We start from the raw sequence: 18,454 nt of genomic DNA on the forward strand, positions 1-18,454 counted from the left end.
TTTTTTATCCTGTGGTATTAGGTGGTTTAATTGGATATATAACTAAATACTAAGTATTTAGTTACATTTGGGAACTAATGTTATAGCTACTTTGTCCTATTTCTACCTATCCCTCTCTCTCCTATCAGTGATTTAGCTAATATATCACTTTTTTCAAGCCCTTGCTTATTAAAGGAAATATCCACGATTATATAGATGTGCATTTAAGTGGAATTTTATTTTATTTTATTTTTCATTTTCACAGGTATCACTGATGCTTTCCCTAATAGTTGCTACTTGGGTTTCTCCAGTTCAGCAAGAATTTATTTCATCTACTCTGGGAATTTCCTCACTTCTGTTCCTGACTCTATGTATCTAGGGACTGAAGTATTTTTCTTATTTTTCTTGGTTATAATATATACGGTTATGCCCTAATTTGGAAATGTATACCAGGAGAGACGTTTTTTCTTTTTCTACTGTCCAGATGTTCAGTCTACTGGTTAGAGTTCATGATGCTGGAGGGGACTGGGCACTAGGACAATGTGCTGAGGGCTACAGCTGTACTCAGTGCATAGTCTGCCTTGAGGGGGTATGCTGACTTCCACTTTGGGGACTGTCCTGCCAATGTTATAAGCAAAACCAGCCCTTTCACATGCAGCCCTGCCCCTTTCCTGGGCGGTTTGCCCCTGGACAGCCTGCTCCCTTGCCTGCCCACCTCTGTCCGGGATGGTGGGCATGCAATTGTGGCAGTAGGTATGACAAGGACACTTATCATGTTAAGATAGAGCAAAACCACATCTGATTCTGCGCAATTTTAAAATACCCAGAGCTCCTCTACTGTGAGCACCACTCCTTCATTCACATTAAGAAGAGTAGAGCCTTAGCTCTTCCTGCAAAGGGAGTAAGGGAATGGAGTTCCCACTGCACTCCAGCCCTGATCTAAATAATAAAGAAGGAACACAGCTTAATGAGTAACGTTAGCATTCATGCTACTTTAACGTTCACAATGTTAAACATGGCACACAGCATATTTTTTAGCAGACATACTTGTTCCTCCTTGCTATTGATGATTACTAATGTTGAACTCTCTTCTTCACACCAGACCTTGGCTTCATCAAACATTTGCTTAACAGTTGAGAAATAGTAACATCTATCAGTAAAGTTTACCCAATTTGTCGGGCAGCCTGGAAAAAAATGAAGGAAGAAGTTTACATTTAGTATATTTATATTTTAGAAAGGGTGGGCAAATGCATCCAAAAAGTAATTTGTTAATAAAAATAAAGAAGAAAATTCATATTTTTGAAATTAAAATAAAGAATAAGAATAAGAAAAAAAGCAACAAAATATATCTAACTGCAACACAACCTACGAATTGCATGTAATGAGTGTGGGTACCTGATTTCCATATCAACAGATATTGGAAGGTGAAATAATATCATCAGGATCTGATTAGTGAAGCAAACTGTGTCACCATGATACGTACAATCTAAAGGCAGCATACCACTCTGGCATGCATGCATGTCGAGCTGACTGGAACTATAGAAAAACTGGGTTGGCTTATTGTTTATAGACACTCTGGTTTAGGGTGTTCCCAAGAAGGAAGAACATACCAATACAAGACAGGGTTCCAAAATAGAGACTAACCTGGTGAATTCTGGACTGATAGAAAGTATGGATTTCTATTCAAATTAGTATTTCTTTTTTTTTTATCTGTTTGGGCCTCATAAAAATGATTCAATACATGATTTATCTACAGAAGTCTACAATATTTTTTTTAGCTAAATCATTTGAAAAATGTTATAACCGTATTGAATCGAGGCCTGAATTGGGTTATACTTTTGATATATTGTTAAAATATCTTGCATTAATAATTTCAAGCACCAACATTGTGGGGAACAGCAAACCTATAAAAATAAGTGCTTATAAAGTAAAATTAGCATTTGTATTATTGTATTATTGTATTGTATTGCCGCATTACTTGGAACTCCTTCACACCTCCCCTGAGGAAATATGGTCAAGACAAAAAAAGTGCAATAAATCTGTGACTTGCAAGACTTTATCGATTTTACTACATAATTATTATCTCCTGCTTTAGTTTCAGCACTACAGGAGAGCACAGAAGAAGGATTTCATCCTACCCTGCATGCATTGAGTTTATATTCAATGCCTATTATAATCTTCTGGCTTGTGAGTGCAATTATTAACCCACCATATCCCTATTTTAATCACAGGTTTACACTATAAACATTTTTTATTTTTTTTTATAGGTTTGCTGTTTCTCACTTTGCTTAGAACTTTGCTTGTGATAACATGTTAGAACTTGGAAGGTCCAGGGAGAAGCAACTTAATTATCTAGTGTAAGTTAATTTACACTATCACTGGTGTTGGTTTTGGAAATGTTTTGGTTTAGTTTGCTTGAATGTTAATCATTTTAAGAAATTCAAATACATTTATTGTCGTAAGAAAAATATTTCAATATTTACTGAGAAACTGTAAAATTCCTTCTATGTACACAGAGAACATCCAAGAGTATACCATATATTAAGAGCTCCAAGGAATGTAATTAATCCAACGTTGCTACCAGATCTCCATAAGATCTCCATCACAGTACATACAAGCATGCCAAGCAGACTGACTTTAATTCCACCTTGATGAACCCTGGTACAGCATCAGTTGCTTGTAAGAATAGTGATACCTCTATATATCAATTATCATGAGGTCATTGCATCATACAATGCAGTTATAGACCATATGTGACCCATAGACATTCCAACATCCAACATACCTCTTCCAACATTCAAGATACTTATTTTTCATTCTTTACTGTATTAAAATATAATTTTCATAAGTCTTCTTTTATGTTAAGAACAAATCATTCATTTCATCTTGCCCTGTACTAGCTAAAACATATTTTATGCAAGCAAGGCAAACACGAGAGATATAGCGACTTTAGCTTCGTATCATTTCAGACATAAACAAGAAGTCTAGGGAACACATTGCTGAGAGTATTTCTAAGTTTAACTTACCAGTTATTGAAGGATCAAGATCAAATTCTGAAGTAGGGTTTGCTTGTAATGCTAACGATCTTTCAAGTGTGAGTTCAGCAGCAGGGCCTGGAGGGCCTGGAGGACCTCTAGGTCCAATTAGTCCTGGTATACCAGGAAGCCCAGCTGCCCCAGGTGGACCTCTTGGACCAGGTACACCAGGTTCCCCTGTTGTGCCTCTCATTCCTTGCAATCCTAGTGGTCCACTAGGCCCAGGTGGTCCATTAATTCCAGGTGGTCCAGGAGGTCCTGGGAATCCTTTTGGACCTGGTTCACCAGTTTTTCCAGGAGATCCTCTCTGGCCTTTATTGCCTTGCGAGCCTCTTGAACCTTTTGAGCCCTTTTCTCCTGGAGGGCCAATTGGACCTGGTAGTCCTCTCTCACCTACAGGTCCAGGTGATCCTGGATCTCCTCTGTCTCCTGGCTGTCCTTTTGGTCCACTAGATCCACTAAGACCTTGTGGTCCTCTTTCACCTTTAGGTCCTCTAGGGCCTGGTGGTCCTGAAATGATTACATGTAAAATAAACAACATTTCTCTGTAAACCACAAAATTAGTTTAACTATCATCAGATATATGATAAGAAGTATAGCCATAGTGAAGCCAACTAATTATGTAATGCAATATTAATTTAATGCCCATAAAACATATTCAAAGTTATTCACTAAAGTGAAAACTCAAAGCGAACTTCAAATTTAAGGTCAAAATAGTTGAAATTTTAAAAGTCAGCTATGCTTTCAGATTAGCTAACCTGGCCTTAAACTTGAAATTCAGTTTGAATTCCCACTTTAGTAAATAACCCTATTTTAGAATATTATGGACACAATCACAATTAAAGTCTCTGAAAGAATTTCATTGATACTTCTCCAGTGAAGAAGAAGAATATTGTTGCTTGTAAGGTTTTCACTCCATAAAACAGGCTCCTCCTTTCTTTGCGATGGAATGAAGTAAATTAATTCAATTTTTTTTTCTACTTTAAGCCTTCATTTAATATTTTCACATAAGCTTTTCAAATAATGTAATATTTTTGGATAAAGTTTTAAAATCATTTTTTTCAAAAAATCAAAAAATAAAAAATAATATATTTTAAGAAAAAAATTAAATAATTGTAAAGGTTTATCCAAACATATAAAATCACATGAGAAGCTTAAATCAGGCCTTACATTCTAGAAATACTTAGTTAAAATTACTTTATTCTCAGTTGAGCAGATTTCTTTGTTTTACTAATTTAGCTACCAGGTAGCTTACGTTAGGTAGCAGCAAATTATTGTGGGTCAATAATTAAACATATTTTGCAAAGAACAAAGTTATGACAGGTTACAAAGGAACACATATTCGGAATTTTAATATGAATGTCAGTAGTACACAAGTACTGCATGTTAAAAGGTTACCCCAACTTCATAACCACTACAGCTTGCTCATTCATTGGCTGAAAGCGTCAGATGATTGCTCTCAGCAAATGAATGACATTCTGTGCATAGAAATATGCACAGAATTGACATTAGCCAGCCTGTAACTCATGTTCCAAGTTGGCTAATGAAACCCCCTGACACTGCCGGGGGCGGAGATACACTTGCAGCAGCAAAGGGGTTAAACTCGGTGGTCACAGAGCTTGGAGTAATTAAGTAAAATGAATCGTATGTAAGAGGATTGGAGGAAATGAGCACATGTTCAGCTCATTAATATTATTGCTTCTCAGTATTAAGTAATGTGTGTACCAATTCTCAGAATCCTAAGAAGTAGAAATATTTTTTTCCCTGAAAGTCTGCCAAAAACTAAACATGACCATAAAACTGGTGATTGTTTAGAAAAGTGTCTATGTATCTGATAATTAATGAAAAATACTTTTTTAAAACTGTATTTCTATTAAAATGTTACGTTTTAATCTCTGAAGGATTTTTGACTATTTTAGTGAAAATCCAGACATGCAATGCAAGACAATGATTGTACAGTTGTAATCAAAATTATTCGAACCCCATTGAATATCAGGTTTATTGTCAAGATTTACAGACTTTCATCTGTTTGCAGTGAACAAATCAAACAAAAGCTATTGAAATAGCTCAACACAATGAATGCTTCAAGTAGTTTCCCCAATTTCAACTGAAAATGCAACTTATAATGATTTCTCCAGTCTCAAAATGAATCAACTCCTTCATGGCAAGCATCTTAGTACTGACTTAGTACAGCACCTTTTTGCTGTAATGGCATGCTGCAAACGAGATACACAGCCAGATACCAGTTTCTGTCAGCGTTCCTGAGGAACCTTAGCCTATTGTGCATGAGGAATGGCCTCCATTTCAGTACTATTCTTGAGTTTGCGTGCAACCTACAACTGCCTTCTTTAAATTCCACTAGAGATTTCTATGGGGTTCACGTCAGGTGACTGTGATAGCCACTGTAGAATTTTAAAGGACTTCTTCTGCAGCCAAGCCTTGGTAGAATTTGAGGTATTCTTGAGATCATTTTCTTGTTGGAAGGTGCAATGACGCCCAAGCTTCAGCTTTCAGACAGCATGACGTTTTCTCCTAGGACTTCCTGATACTTCAATAAACCCATCTTCCTTTCCACATGCTGCAGGCTTCCAGTGCTAGATGGTGCCAGATGTGCAAAGCAGCCCCAGAACATCACCGAACCACCACCACTGTAGACAAAGTGTTCTTTTTAGCATATGCTTCCTTCCTCTTCCTCCAGGCATACCGTTAATCCATGGGGCAGAAAAATTCCAGTTTTGTTTCATCGCTCCACAGAACAGAATACCAAAACTTCTGTGGCTTTTTTATTTGATTTTGAGCATATTGGAGCTAATTTTTTGTGTGATTTTGAATCAGTAGTGGTGAACATTTTGGAGTTTTGGCATTGAAACCTTCTGCATTTAGTATGCACCTTACTGTGCTCACTGAAACTACGGTGTCTGTTGCCACCAAGTCTTGCTGCAGGGCTTTTGCAGTCACTCGATGGGTTTTCACAACCTACCTTCTCAGAAATCTGGTTACAGCCATGGATAGCTTCCTTTTTCTACCCCGTCCAGTTAGTGTAACCACTGTTCCTTCAACTTTGAACTTGCGATCTATGCTTGCAGTGGTGATTCTAGGAACATTCACTGCCTTTGCTATCTTTTTGTATCTTGTTCCCTCTTTGTGAAGGGCATTGATCTCTTCTCCTTACTTCGTGAACCATTATTTTGACTTATTCTAACATGCAGTCAAACGTTAAACTCAACAAACCCCTAGCCAGTGCAGGTATTTCAAGTGTTCCATTTCAAGCTCCATGATTAGTTGCATCAGGTGTGTTTAAGACAAACAACACCTGTTTTGCATATTTGTGCTGTTGTGGGATTCTATTTAGGGCGTTAAATAATTTTGATACTGGAGAAGTCATTATAAGTTGCATTTTCAGTTGAATGTGGGGAAACCACTTGAAGCATTCGTTGTGTTGAGCTATTTCAATTGCTTTTGTTTGATTTGTTCATTGCGAACAGTTGAAAGTCTGCACATTTTGACAATAAACCTAATTTTCAATGGGGGTTGAATAATGTTGATTACAACATCAAGACAAATGTTCTAAATGAAAATAAAATATGCCACTTATGCTAAACACTTGTACAAACTCCTGCATATACATTATTTTACAAGACTCTTCTTCAACATGCACCATGACCGGCATATAAGGAACAGATAAAACATTTACATTTAATAATGAACAACGGAATATATCTATATATTTGAACTACCTCATGTAGGAATTTCCTATAGAATATTTGTCCAAGAATTCCTTCAAAGTTAGCCATGCATGCCACAATGGAGTTAACCAGTAAGAGCAAATCGAGTAACACCAGCTTTGTTTGATGTGTATGAAAACGTAAAAGAGTAGTAGTAATATTATAATATTACTTTATTTTGTATCAAGTTCCTTATTAGAGTAGTGGGTGAGTAATATTATTATAATATTACTTTATTTTGTATCAAATTTTCTGCATTTTCCTTATATATTCTAGCAAAGGTTTGCATGGGTCTGACAGCTTTGATGGAAAGGCATCATAAATTGAACATGCAAAACCACAAAGCAATAGGACACTAGTATTATATATGGGGATGCTCATCAACAAACCTAGAAATTCAAGAAACACTGTAGAGTTAGGAATACAAATGTGCATTCCTAATGCTATAGTGTTAAATGGATGCTCCAGACCCCTAAAGTATTTTAGCTTGCTAAGAATGTCTCCTATTTTATCATTTTGCAAAAAGTGGAGATTTCAATAGAAATATAAATTGCTCAGAGCATCTGATTTGCAAAGACTTATCATTTAGCTGCATTGGGAAGTCTGTGATTGGACTGCCATAGAAAGTTAGAAAGGGAGGGTTTACTAAGGCAGCAAACAAGAGAACTGCAGGTTTTGCTTCTGTTCTTAGATATACCACCAAGGGAAAAAAATACAAAATTAAATGCATACAAGTTTCCATTTGGAGTATATCTACTAAAAAGTTATTTTTTTATTGGAGCAGTGGAGTGTCCCTTTAAGTAGCTATTTAGTCTCCACCCATCCGAGTGTCTAAAAGGTTTTTCACGTACCTTTCTCCCATGCCACTGTGCTCTCTCTGCGGCTAATCTACCTCCATAGCGGAGATCATTGAGATCGACAATTTCAGCCAATTTCCCACAGTAAAGCATTTAGGAGGCTAGTACGCATACGTGAAAAAAATGCCATGCTGAGTCAATCAGGTGGTCTATCTGATATAAATGATTTATGTAAAAAAAAAAAAAAAGTTTGTTTCAATCAGATCTAACAGCATATTTTGTTTACTTTAGAAGTTTTGTATCTCCTATTCTGTTAATTAAACTTAATCAGACACACGAGGCTCCTACAGGCTCCAGTAGACTATTAACAGAACTGGAAGAAGGTAGCTTAAATAAAGCAAACTACATTGCCGTTTAACTGAAGGCAAAGAGTTCTCCAAGATTTATTTTTGTGGCCACACCTTACCCCAGATTAGTGGACCCTTTCACATTGCTTTAATTTAACAATATCCATATCAGACATAAAATCGAGGGTGCTAAACTATAATCTGTGTGACCTGTCATACTTAGACAATATCAACATCAAAGGAATGGGAATTTCTGAGGGAAGACACTTTCACTTCTTGCCCTATGGTGGGACTGCCCATGATCTGGAAATGTGCCCTATGTTTCTAAAAGGCATGTGGCAGCCTGGACTACATTTATGGATACTGCTGTTTAGTTTTGACGGATACGCTTAATGACAGGGACTTTAAAAAAAATAACCAGTGTTTCTTTGGTTTGCTGAATTTGGAAAACGTTCCTGTAAGGCTGATATGGGAAAATATTTGTATTTTCTTTCTCATTTATTTTTCTCAATATGCTAGGGCAAATGTGTAGTACTTTAAAAAAAAGTGTTGTAGCGTATGTTGGTGCTATGAAAATAAATGGTAATGAAGTAAAGAACCTTAACTATGGCACCTTGGATTTAATATAAAATGTCACCTTACCTTGTAATATTGTGAAATTTTTGATAAGTTGTCCATGCGCCGAATCCACCAGTTTCATTTCTTCCATAATAAGTGACAAATTGGCCACTTCAGTGTCTAATCTTTGCCGCATTGCTTCTTGCTGATTCCTAAGGAAAGCGGTGTCTATATTCATGCTGCTTAGCGAGTTATTTAGGTTAAGTAAGTCGTCCGTATGTTTACTCAATGTTTCTGTGCATGTTGTCCGAACATCATTTAAATTGCTAGTTAGCGTCCTCAGGTTGTAAGCTGTTTTGCTTATGTTGTTAATAATGCTCACTATATCCAATTCAAATTTCTGAAAACTATCTTCTACTTCGTTGAACTTAACGTTTGTTCTGTTCTCATACTCTTTGTGGAAATCTTGAAGATCCTTGAGGCTTTGTTCATTACTTTGTGCTGTGATTGTGATATTGTCAATCTGACTTCCAAGAGTGTTAAGTTGGCTGTTCATATCTTCAAGGGTTTCATTGTTAGATTTCACTAGAGCAGAGTTGTTAGATACAATGTTCTGGAGAATTGCAAGCCTCTCCTTGAGAAACTCTGAGTCTTTATTTGATTGGAGAACCGATTGTTGTAAACTTTGAAACTCGTTCTTGATCCTCTGGATAGCTTGGCTTGTATCATCCACAGACCTCTGCAAACTACTTATAACTGTCCTCTGCTGGACCTGAGTCAAATTTAGATTACTTATATTCATTAAGATCATATTATTTGACTGCATTTGGCTCTGTAGGTTTGACTGTAAGCTGCTGGTATCCTGCTGCAAGCTAGAAACGTAGGTATTATACACCTGTAATGTTTGATTAACTCCATTGATCATTAATGAGTTTGCATCTAAAGCGTTTTTCATTTGACCTTGTTTAGCATCGAGTAGCTCTCCAGCTTCCTGCAGCTTCTCCAGGGTATCTTTGTTTACGTTACTTTTTTCAGTGATTTCACGGAGTTGCTGACGAATGGCCACAATATCTGACCTTACACTTGAAAGCTCTGAGTTGGTGCTTTCGGATTTTTCTCCTGCTTGAACACCTGTAACATGAATATTTTAGTACTGTTATAAACCTGTTAAATACAAGATACAAGTTAATTTCAAAACATATGGCTGGAACGGATTGTAAGAGATCAACTTAAAGGGACACTAAAGGCATCCAGTACCATGCCCCTATCACTTTTACACTGCAAATGAAAACATTGCCATTCTGCAGGGCTTATGTGCCGCTTTGTTGTTTTAGCAGGTATAATTACTGCCTTATCCCTCTCCCTCAGATAATTTAAATTTACAACTTATGTAGCAAAATTTGACATGATTTAAAGGGACACTATAGGCACCTAGACGGTTTTATCTTAGGAAATGGTCTGGGTGCCATGTACTCCCCCCTTAACGCCCACCGGTTTAACCCTGCAGCTGCAAATATTGCTATTCTGCAAAACAGGAATATTTTCATAGTTTTAGTGCCTCTAATGGATGTCAGATTGAAACCTTAGCTATTTCGATCAGATAGTCACACAGCATGGTGTTTTCCCTATGGGAAAACATTGGATTGGCAGAGATCATTAATCTTGATGGTCTCAGCCAAGAAGGCATGGAGACCTGTGCTACGAGGGCGAAAAAGAAAGCAAAATACCTTTTTTACAGCCTGCAGGTGGCTTCCAGAGCACTATGGCAGTAGGAATACATATATGTATTCCTAACTATATAGTATTCTTTTAAGCAATCTCTGTGCTGACTGTCAACTGCAGGGAGCCAAGATGGTTTTTTTTTGTTCTGACTCACAAATACATATTTGCTAACTATTTAAGTAAACATAAAATGGACAAAATTAGGTGAAGATGACTGAATTCCAGACAGAATAGCAATCTCATATTTATTAACACCAATTCTAGAGGACACTGGAAAAAATTGAGGGGGTATGTCCGTGCCCCTTCTATATTATATGGTAGCCCCTACCAGCGGCCCATAGGTTACATAGTTACATAGCTGAAAAGAGACATGTGTCCATCAAGTTCAGCCTTCCTCACATCTGTTTTTTGCTGTTGATCCAAAAAAAGGCAAAACACTCAATTTGAAGCACTTCCAATTTTGCAACAAACTAGAAAAAAAATTCCTTCCAGACCCCAGAATGGCAGTCAGATTTATCCTTGGATCAAGAAGCTATTACCCTAAAGTTAAAAAATTATTTAAATGTCCTGTTGTGTTTTACACCCCACCTCCTATAGACTGTAAACTCGTTTGAGCAGGGTCCTCTTCAACCTATCGTTCCTGTAAGTTTTCTTGTAATTGTCCTATTTATAGTTAAATTCCCCCCCCCCCCCTCTTATAATATTGTAAAGCGCTACGGAATCTGTTGGCGCTATATAAATGGCAATAATTATAATAATAATATGTTTTTGCAGTTTGCATCTAGTTGCTGTTTAAACATCTGTCCAGACTCTGGTAATACCACTTCTTCAGGCAGAGATTTCCAAAACCGTATTGTTCTTACAGTAAAAAAAAAACAACCTTTCCCTTGCCTTAGACTAAATCTTCTTTCTTCCAGTCTAAACACATGACCTTGTGTCCTATGTATAGTCCTGTTTGTGAAAAGATTTCCAGACAATCGTTTGTTTTGGCCACGAATACAGTATTTGTATAATGTTATCATATTTCCTCTGAGGCAACGTTTTTCTAAACTAAAGAGATTTAAATTTGTTAACCTTTCTTCATAGCTAAAACGCTCCATTCCTTTTATTAATTTTGTAGCCCGTCTCTGCACTTTTTCTAGGGCCATAATATCCTTCTTTAGAACAGATGCCCAAAATTGCACAGCATATTAAAAAAGTGGTCTTACCAGTTTATAAAGAGGCAAAATGACATTCTTATCCTGAGAATTAATGCCCTTTTTTGACAAAACCTTACTGGCCTTAGCCACTGCTGATTGACATTGCACATTGTTGCCTAGTTTGTTGTCTATAACAATTCCCAAATCCTTCTCGTGTGTTTTTTCCCTAATTGATTACCAATTAGGGTGTAATTTGCTTGTGCATTCTTTACCCTGAAATACATAACTTTGACCCCTAGTCTATCTAAATCCCTCTGCAGCAAAGTAATTTCTTGCTCACATTGTCTTACTTTACAGAGTTTGTGTCATCTGCAAACATTAAAATATAACTTTCAATGCTTATTTCAAGATCATGTATAAACATGTTAAATAGAATTGGTTCCAAAACAGAACCCTGAAGGACACCACTTACCACCTCTGTCCAGCTTGAAAATTTACCATTAACGATAACTCTCTGTGCTCTTTTTTTTAAGCCAATGTTTTACACAAAAACAAGAATTTTCATCTATGCCAATTTCTTTGAGTTTGGACACTAAACTATTGTGTGGAACTGTATCAAATGCCTTGGAAAAATCCAAGTAGATCACATCCACTGCAACACCCTGATCGATACTTCTATTTACTTCTTCATAAAAAGCAATTAAGTTAGTTTTCCATGGTTAATAGGTCCATGGGAGGTTGGTGGGGTCTGTGGAGAACATTAGAGCTGACTGTTGCCCATAGACGAGGACATGGAAGGACACTGTAATGTCGTCCCTTTGTTTATTTAATAACCCCCACATGCTGGCCACAAATGGAGAAAGGGGAGTAAACAGTGTCTTGTCCACCCCCATTAGGTCATTTACAGCCTCCACCAGATACCCATGGGAATGCCTAATCCAGGTTCCCCCCTTTGCTGCATCCTAATTGGATGGGGCCATTGTAGTGACAGGGCAACAATGGCTGCCAAGTTTATAGTAACATAGTAACAGAGGGCAGCCTTGGACCTCCCCACAGGAAAGTATTGAAAATTATTTAACTTGTTGCCCCAAATGGTATATGTAACAAATCTTTAACTTGTTGCATAATAAAATTCATTTTTGATAGCTATGAGTGATTGAAATCAATATGGAGAGAAATGAAGAAACTCTACCTAGAGGAACATAAAATGTACATGTAAATACACACAATATAATAAAATCACCTATATATTGGCAGTTTTTTTAACACAGGTATATAATCTCTGTATACCACAAGATGGTAGAAGAGATTATTTTTGAGATTTGATTACAATTGTATATACCTTTTTTTGAAATTGACCAATGCATTGATACTTTTATTTATCTACAGGGAGTGCAGAATTATTAGGCAAATGAGTATTTTGACCACATCATCCTCTTTATGCATGTTGTCTTACTCCAAGCTGTATAGGCTCGAAAGCCTACTACCAATAAAGCATATTAGGTGATGTGCATCTCTGTAATGAGAAGGGGTGTGGTCTAATGACATCAACACCCTATATCAGGTGTGCATAATTATTAGGCAACTTCCTTTCCTTTGGCAAAATGGGTCAAAAGAAGGACTTGACAGGCTCAGAAAAGTCAAAAATAGTGAGATATCTTGCAGAGGGATGCAGCACTCTTAAAACTGCAAAGCTTCTGAAGCGTGATCATCGAACAATCAGGCGTTTCATTCAAAATAGTCAACAGGGTCGCAAGAAGCGTGTGGAGAAACCAAGGCGCAAAATAACTGCCCATGAACTGAGAAAAGTCAAGCGTGCAGCTGCCAAGATGCCACTTGCCACCAGTTTGGCCATATTTCAGAGCTGCAACATCACTGGAGTGCCCAAAAGCACAAGGTGTGCAATACTCAGAGACATGGCCAAGGTAAGAAAGGCTGAAAGACGACCACCACTGAACAAGACACACAAGCTGAAACGTCAAGACTGGGCCAAGAAATATCTCAAGACTGATTTTTCTAAGGTTTTATGGACTGATGAAATGAGAGTGAGTCTTGATGGGCCAGATGGATGGGCCCGTGGCTGGATTGGTAAAGGGCAGAGAGCTCCAGTCCGACTCAGACGCCAGCAAGGTGGAGGTGGAGTACTGGTTTGGGCTGGTATCATCAAAGATGAGCTTGTGGGGCCTTTTCGGGTTGAGGATGGAGTCAAGCTCAACTCCCAGTCCTACTGACAGTTTCTGGAAGACACCTTCTTCAAGCAGTGGTACAGGAAGAAGTCTGCATCCTTCAAGAAAAACATGATTTTCACGCAGGACAATGCTCCATCACACGCGTCCAAGTACTCCACAGCGTGGCTGGCAAGAAAGGGTATAAAAGAAGAAAATCTAATGACATGGCCTCCTTGTTCACCTGATCTGAACCCCATTGAGAACCTGTGGTCCATCATCAAATGTGAAATTTACAAGGAGGGAAAACAGTACACCTCTCTGAACAGTGTCTGGGAGGCTGTGGTTGCTGCTGCACGCAATGTTGATGGTGAACAGATCAAAACACTGACAGAATCCATGGATGGCAGGCTTTTGAGTGTCCTTGCAAAGAAAGGTGGCTATATTGGTCACTGATTTGTTTTTGTTTTGTTTTTGAATGTCAGAAATGTATATTTGTGAATGTTGAGATGTTATATTGGTTTCACTGGTAAAAATAAATAATTGAAATGGGTATATATTTGTTTTTTGTTAAGTTGCCTAATAATTATGCACAGTAATAGTCACCTGCACACACAGATATCCCCCTGAAATAGCTATAACTAAAAACAAACTAAAAACTACTTCCAAAAATATTCAGCTTTGATATTAATGAGTTTTTTGGGTTCATTGAGAACATGGTTGTTGTTCAATAATAAAATTAATCCTCAAAAATACAACTTGCCTAATAATTCTGCACTCCCTGTAGAAGCATACTTTTTTCCACCTGCACTGTGAATGTTTACATGGTGTGTTCAATAAAAACATGGCAACATTTCATTCTTTGTGTGTTATTAGTTTAAGCAGACAGTGATTGTCTATTGTTGTTACTTAAATGATGATCAGATCACATTTTATGACCAATTTGTGCAGAAATCCATATCATTCCAAAGGGTTCACATACTTTTTCTTTCAACTGTACATATATATATATATATATATATATATATAACAAAAATAGTAATGCACAGAGGCGGCTCTAGACTTTATGAGGCCTTAGGCGAAGCGCAAACATGAGGCCCCACTAACAAAAAAGTGTCACATATACACATTGATGCGCTGTCTACCTGTGTATGTGCCTGAGAGTGTGTCTGACAGAGAGTATCCTTGTGTGTCTGAATGTATGTCTCTGTGAGCATGTTTGCGTTTTTGTCTGAGACTCTATGTGAATGGGGTAGCTGCTTGAAGTGTGTTGTGTGTGTATAGGGGGGGGGGTGATGGTGAGAGGGGAGGGTGATGGTGAGAGGGAGAGGGGGTGCGATGGTGAGAGGGAGAGGGGGTGCGATGGTGAGAGGGAGAGGGGGTGCGATGGTGAGAGGGAGTGCGATGGTGAGAGGGGGTGCGATGGTGAGAGGGAGCGGGGGTGCGATGGTGAGAGGGAGCGGGGGTGCGATGGTGAGAGGGAGCGGGGGGTGATGGTAATGTGAAAGGGAGGGGGGTGATGGTAATGTGAGAGGGGGTAATGTGAGAGTGAGGGGGGGTAATGTGAGAGTGAGAGTGGGTAATGTGAGAAGGAGGGGGTGATGGTGAGTGGGGTGAGGCTGAGGGTGGTGACGGAGGGTTATGCTGAGGGTGGGGGGCGTGATGCTGAGGGTGGGGGGGGTGATGCTGAGGGTGGTGGGGGGTGATGCTGAGGGTGGTGGGGGGGTGATGCTGGGGGTGGTGGGGGGGTGATGCTGAGGGTGGTGGGGGGGTGATGCTGAGCTTGGTGGGGGGGTGATGCTGAGGGTGGTGGGGGGGTGATGCTGAGGGTGGTGGGGGGGTGATGCTGAGGGTGGTGGGGGGGTGATGCTGAGGGTGGTGGGGGGGTGATGCTGAGGGTGGTGGGGGGGTGATGCTGAGGGTGGTGGGGGGGGTGATGCTGAGGGTGGTGGGGGGGGGTGATGCTGAGGGTGGTGGTGGGGGTGATGCTGAGGGTGGTGGTGGGGGTGATGCTGAGGGTGGTGGTGGGGGTGATGCTGAGGGTGGTGGGGGGGTGATGCTGAGGGTGGTGGGGGGGTGATGCTGAGGGTGGTGGGGGGGGGTGATGCTGAGGGTGGTGGTGGGGGTGATGCTGAGGGTGGTGGTGGGGGTGATGCTGAGGGTGGTGGTGGGGGTGATGCTGAGGGTGGTGGGGGGGTGATGCTGAGGGTGGTGGGGGGGTGATGCTGAGGGTGGTGGGGGTGATGCTGAGGGTGGTGGGGGTGATGCTGAGGGTGGTGGGGGGTGGTGAGGCTGGGGGTGGTGGGGGGTGAGGCTGAGGGTGGTGGGGGGTGGTGAGGGTGGAGGGGGGTGGTGAGGCTGGGGGTGGGTGGGGGGTGAGGCTGAGGGTGGTGGGGGGTGAGGCTGAGGGTGGTGGGGCTGAGGGGGTGATGCTGAGGGTGGTGGGGGGTGGTGAGGCTGAGGGTGGGGGGGGTGAAGCTGAGGGTGGTGGGGGTGGTGATGCTGAGGGTGGTGGGGGGTGAGGCTGAGGGTGGTGTGGGTGAGGCTGAGGGTGGTGGGGGGGTGATGCTGAGGGTGGTGGGGGGGTGATGCTGAGGGTGGTGGGGGTGATGCTGAGGGTGGTGGGGGGTGGTGAGGGTGGAGGGGGGTGGTGGGAGTGAGGCTGAGGGTGGTGGGGGTGAGGTTGGTGGGGGGTGAGGCTGAGGGTGGTGAGGCTGAGGGGGTGATGCTGAGGGTGGTGGGGGATGGTGAGGCTGAGGGTGGTGGGGGATGGTGAGGCTGAGGGTGGTGGGGGGGGAAGCTGAGGGTGGTGGGGGTGGTGATGCTGAGGGTGGTGGGGGGAGAGGGTGAGGGTGGTGGGGGGGTGAGGCTGAGGGTGGTGGGGGGGGAAGCTGAGGGTTGTGAGGGGTGATGGTTGGTGATGGGGGGTGGTGAGGCTGTGGGGGTGAGGGTGAGGCTGGGGGTGGTGGGGGGTGAGGGTGAGGCTGGGGGTGGTGGGGGGTGAGGCTGAGGGTGGGGGGGTGAGGCTGAGGGTGGTGGGGGGGTGATGCTGAGGGTGGTGGGGGGGTGATGCTGAGGGTGGTGGGGGGGTGATGCTGAGGGTGGTGGGGGGGTGATGCTGAGGGTGGTGGGGGGGGTGATGCTGAGGGTGGTGGGGGGGTGATGCTGAGGGTGGTGGGGGGGTGATGCTGAGGGTGGTGGTGGGGGTGATGCTGAGGGTGGTGGGGGGGTGATGCTGAGGGTGGTGGGGGGGTGATGCTGAGGGTGGTGGGGGGGTGATGCTGAGGGTGGTGGGTGGGTGATGCTGAGGGTGGTGGGGGTGATGCTGAGGGTGGTGGGGGTGATGCTGAGGGTGGTGGGGGTGATGCTGAGGGTGGTGGGGGGTGGTGAGGCTGGGGGTGGTGGGGGGTGAGGCTGAGGGTGGTGGGGGGTGGTGAGGGTGGAGGGGGGTGGTGAGGCTGGGGGTGGGTGGGGGGTGAGGCTGAGGGTGGTGGGGGGTGAGGCTGAGGGTGGTGGGGGGTGAGGCTGAGGGTGGTGGGGCTGAGGGGGTGATGCTGAGGGTGGTGGGGGGTGGTGAGGCTGAGGGTGGGGGGGTGAAGCTGAGGGTGGTGGGGGTGGTGATGCTGAGGGTGGTGGGGGGTGAGGCTGAGGGTGGTGGGGGGGTGATGCTGAGGGTGGTGGGGGGGTGATGCTGAGGGTGGTGGGGGTGATGCTGAGGGTGGTGGGGGGTGGTGAGGGTGGAGGGGGGTGGTGGGGGTGAGGCTGAGGGTGGTGGGGGTGAGGGTGGTGGGGGGTGAGGCTGAGGGTGGTGAGGCTGAGGGGGTGATGCTGAGGGTGGTGGGGGATGGTGAGGCTGAGGGTGGTGGGGGATGGTGAGGCTGAGGGTGGTGTGGGGGGGAAGCTGAGGGTGGTGGGGGTGGTGATGCTGAGGGTGGTGGGGGGAGAGGGTGAGGGTGGTGGGGGGTGAGGCTGAGGGTGGTGGGGGGGTGAAGCTGAGGGTTGTGAGGGGTGATGGTTGGTGATGGGGGGTGGTGAGGCTGTGGGGGTGAGGGTGAGGGTGGTGGGGGTGAGGCTGAGGGTGGGGGGGTGAGGCTGAGGGTGGGGGGGGTGAGGCTGAGGGTGGTGGGGGGTGAGGCTGAGGGTGGTGGGGGGGTGAGGCTGAGGGTGGTGGGGGGGTGATGGTGAGGGTGGGGGGGTGAGGCTGAGGGTGGTGGGGGTGATAGTGAGTGAGGCTGAGGGTGGTGATGGTGGGGGGGGGTGAGGCTGAGGGTGGTGGGGGGTGATGGTGAGGGTGATGGTGAGTGAGGCTGGGGGTGAGGCTGAGGGTGGTGGGGGTGATGTGAGTGAGGCTGAGGGTGGTGATGGTGAGGGGGGGTGAGGCTGAGGGTGGTGATGGTGAGGGGGGGTGAGGCTGAGGGTGGTGATGGTGGGGGGGTGAGGCTGAGGGTGGTGGGGGGTGATGGTGAGGGTGGTGGGGGTGATGGTGAGTGAGGCTGGGGGTGAGGCTGAGGGTGGTGGGGGTGATGGTGAGTGAGGCTGAGGGTGGTGATGGTGAGGGGGGTGAGGGTGAGGGTGGTGGGGGTGATGGTGAGTGAGGCTGAGGGTGATGAGGCTGTGGGGGGAACGGCTGGGGGTGGTGATGGTGGTGGGGGGTGATGGGGAGGGAGAGCCTACCTTTCCCTGGTGGTCCAGTGGGCTCCCTGATGGTCCGGTGGCCATTACTTCCGGTCTGCAGCTCCGCAGAGCTGCAGACCGTGTAATCTCGCGAGATTTCAGAGCGTTGCCGTTGTAACCCGCGGCAACGCTCTGATTGGCCAATTCTCGCGAGTCACATGGTCTGCAGCTCTGCTCACTGCGGAGCTGCAGACCAGTGTCTGCGATGGTGGCCGGGCAGCCAGGAGGGGCCTCGCACCCGGCGGCATACCGGGCAAGCCGCCGGGCCCCCTCCTGGTGTCAGGTCCTCGGTCACTGACCGAGGACCTGACAC

At 43.6% G+C, this 18,454-nt stretch overlaps 1 protein-coding gene across 1 annotated transcript in view; it reads right to left on the reverse strand.

Annotated features, from left to right (window-relative positions):
- The window catches only part of COLEC12 (collectin subfamily member 12), a 134,904-nt gene that overhangs the window by 8,979 nt on the left and 107,471 nt on the right, over positions 1-18,454 (reverse strand). The window contains exons 5-7 of the mRNA XM_063451505.1: positions 8,526-9,572; positions 3,006-3,524; positions 1,027-1,163 (exon numbers count right to left, since the gene is read on the reverse strand). Coding sequence (XP_063307575.1) covers positions 1,027-1,163; positions 3,006-3,524; positions 8,526-9,572 — 1,703 coding nt within the window. The remainder of the gene's footprint in view (positions 1-1,026; positions 1,164-3,005; positions 3,525-8,525; positions 9,573-18,454) is intronic.

The sequence above is a fragment of the Pelobates fuscus genome, chromosome 4 (genome assembly GCF_036172605.1).
Source record: "Pelobates fuscus isolate aPelFus1 chromosome 4, aPelFus1.pri, whole genome shotgun sequence".
Lineage (NCBI taxonomy): Eukaryota > Metazoa > Chordata > Amphibia > Anura > Pelobatidae > Pelobates > Pelobates fuscus.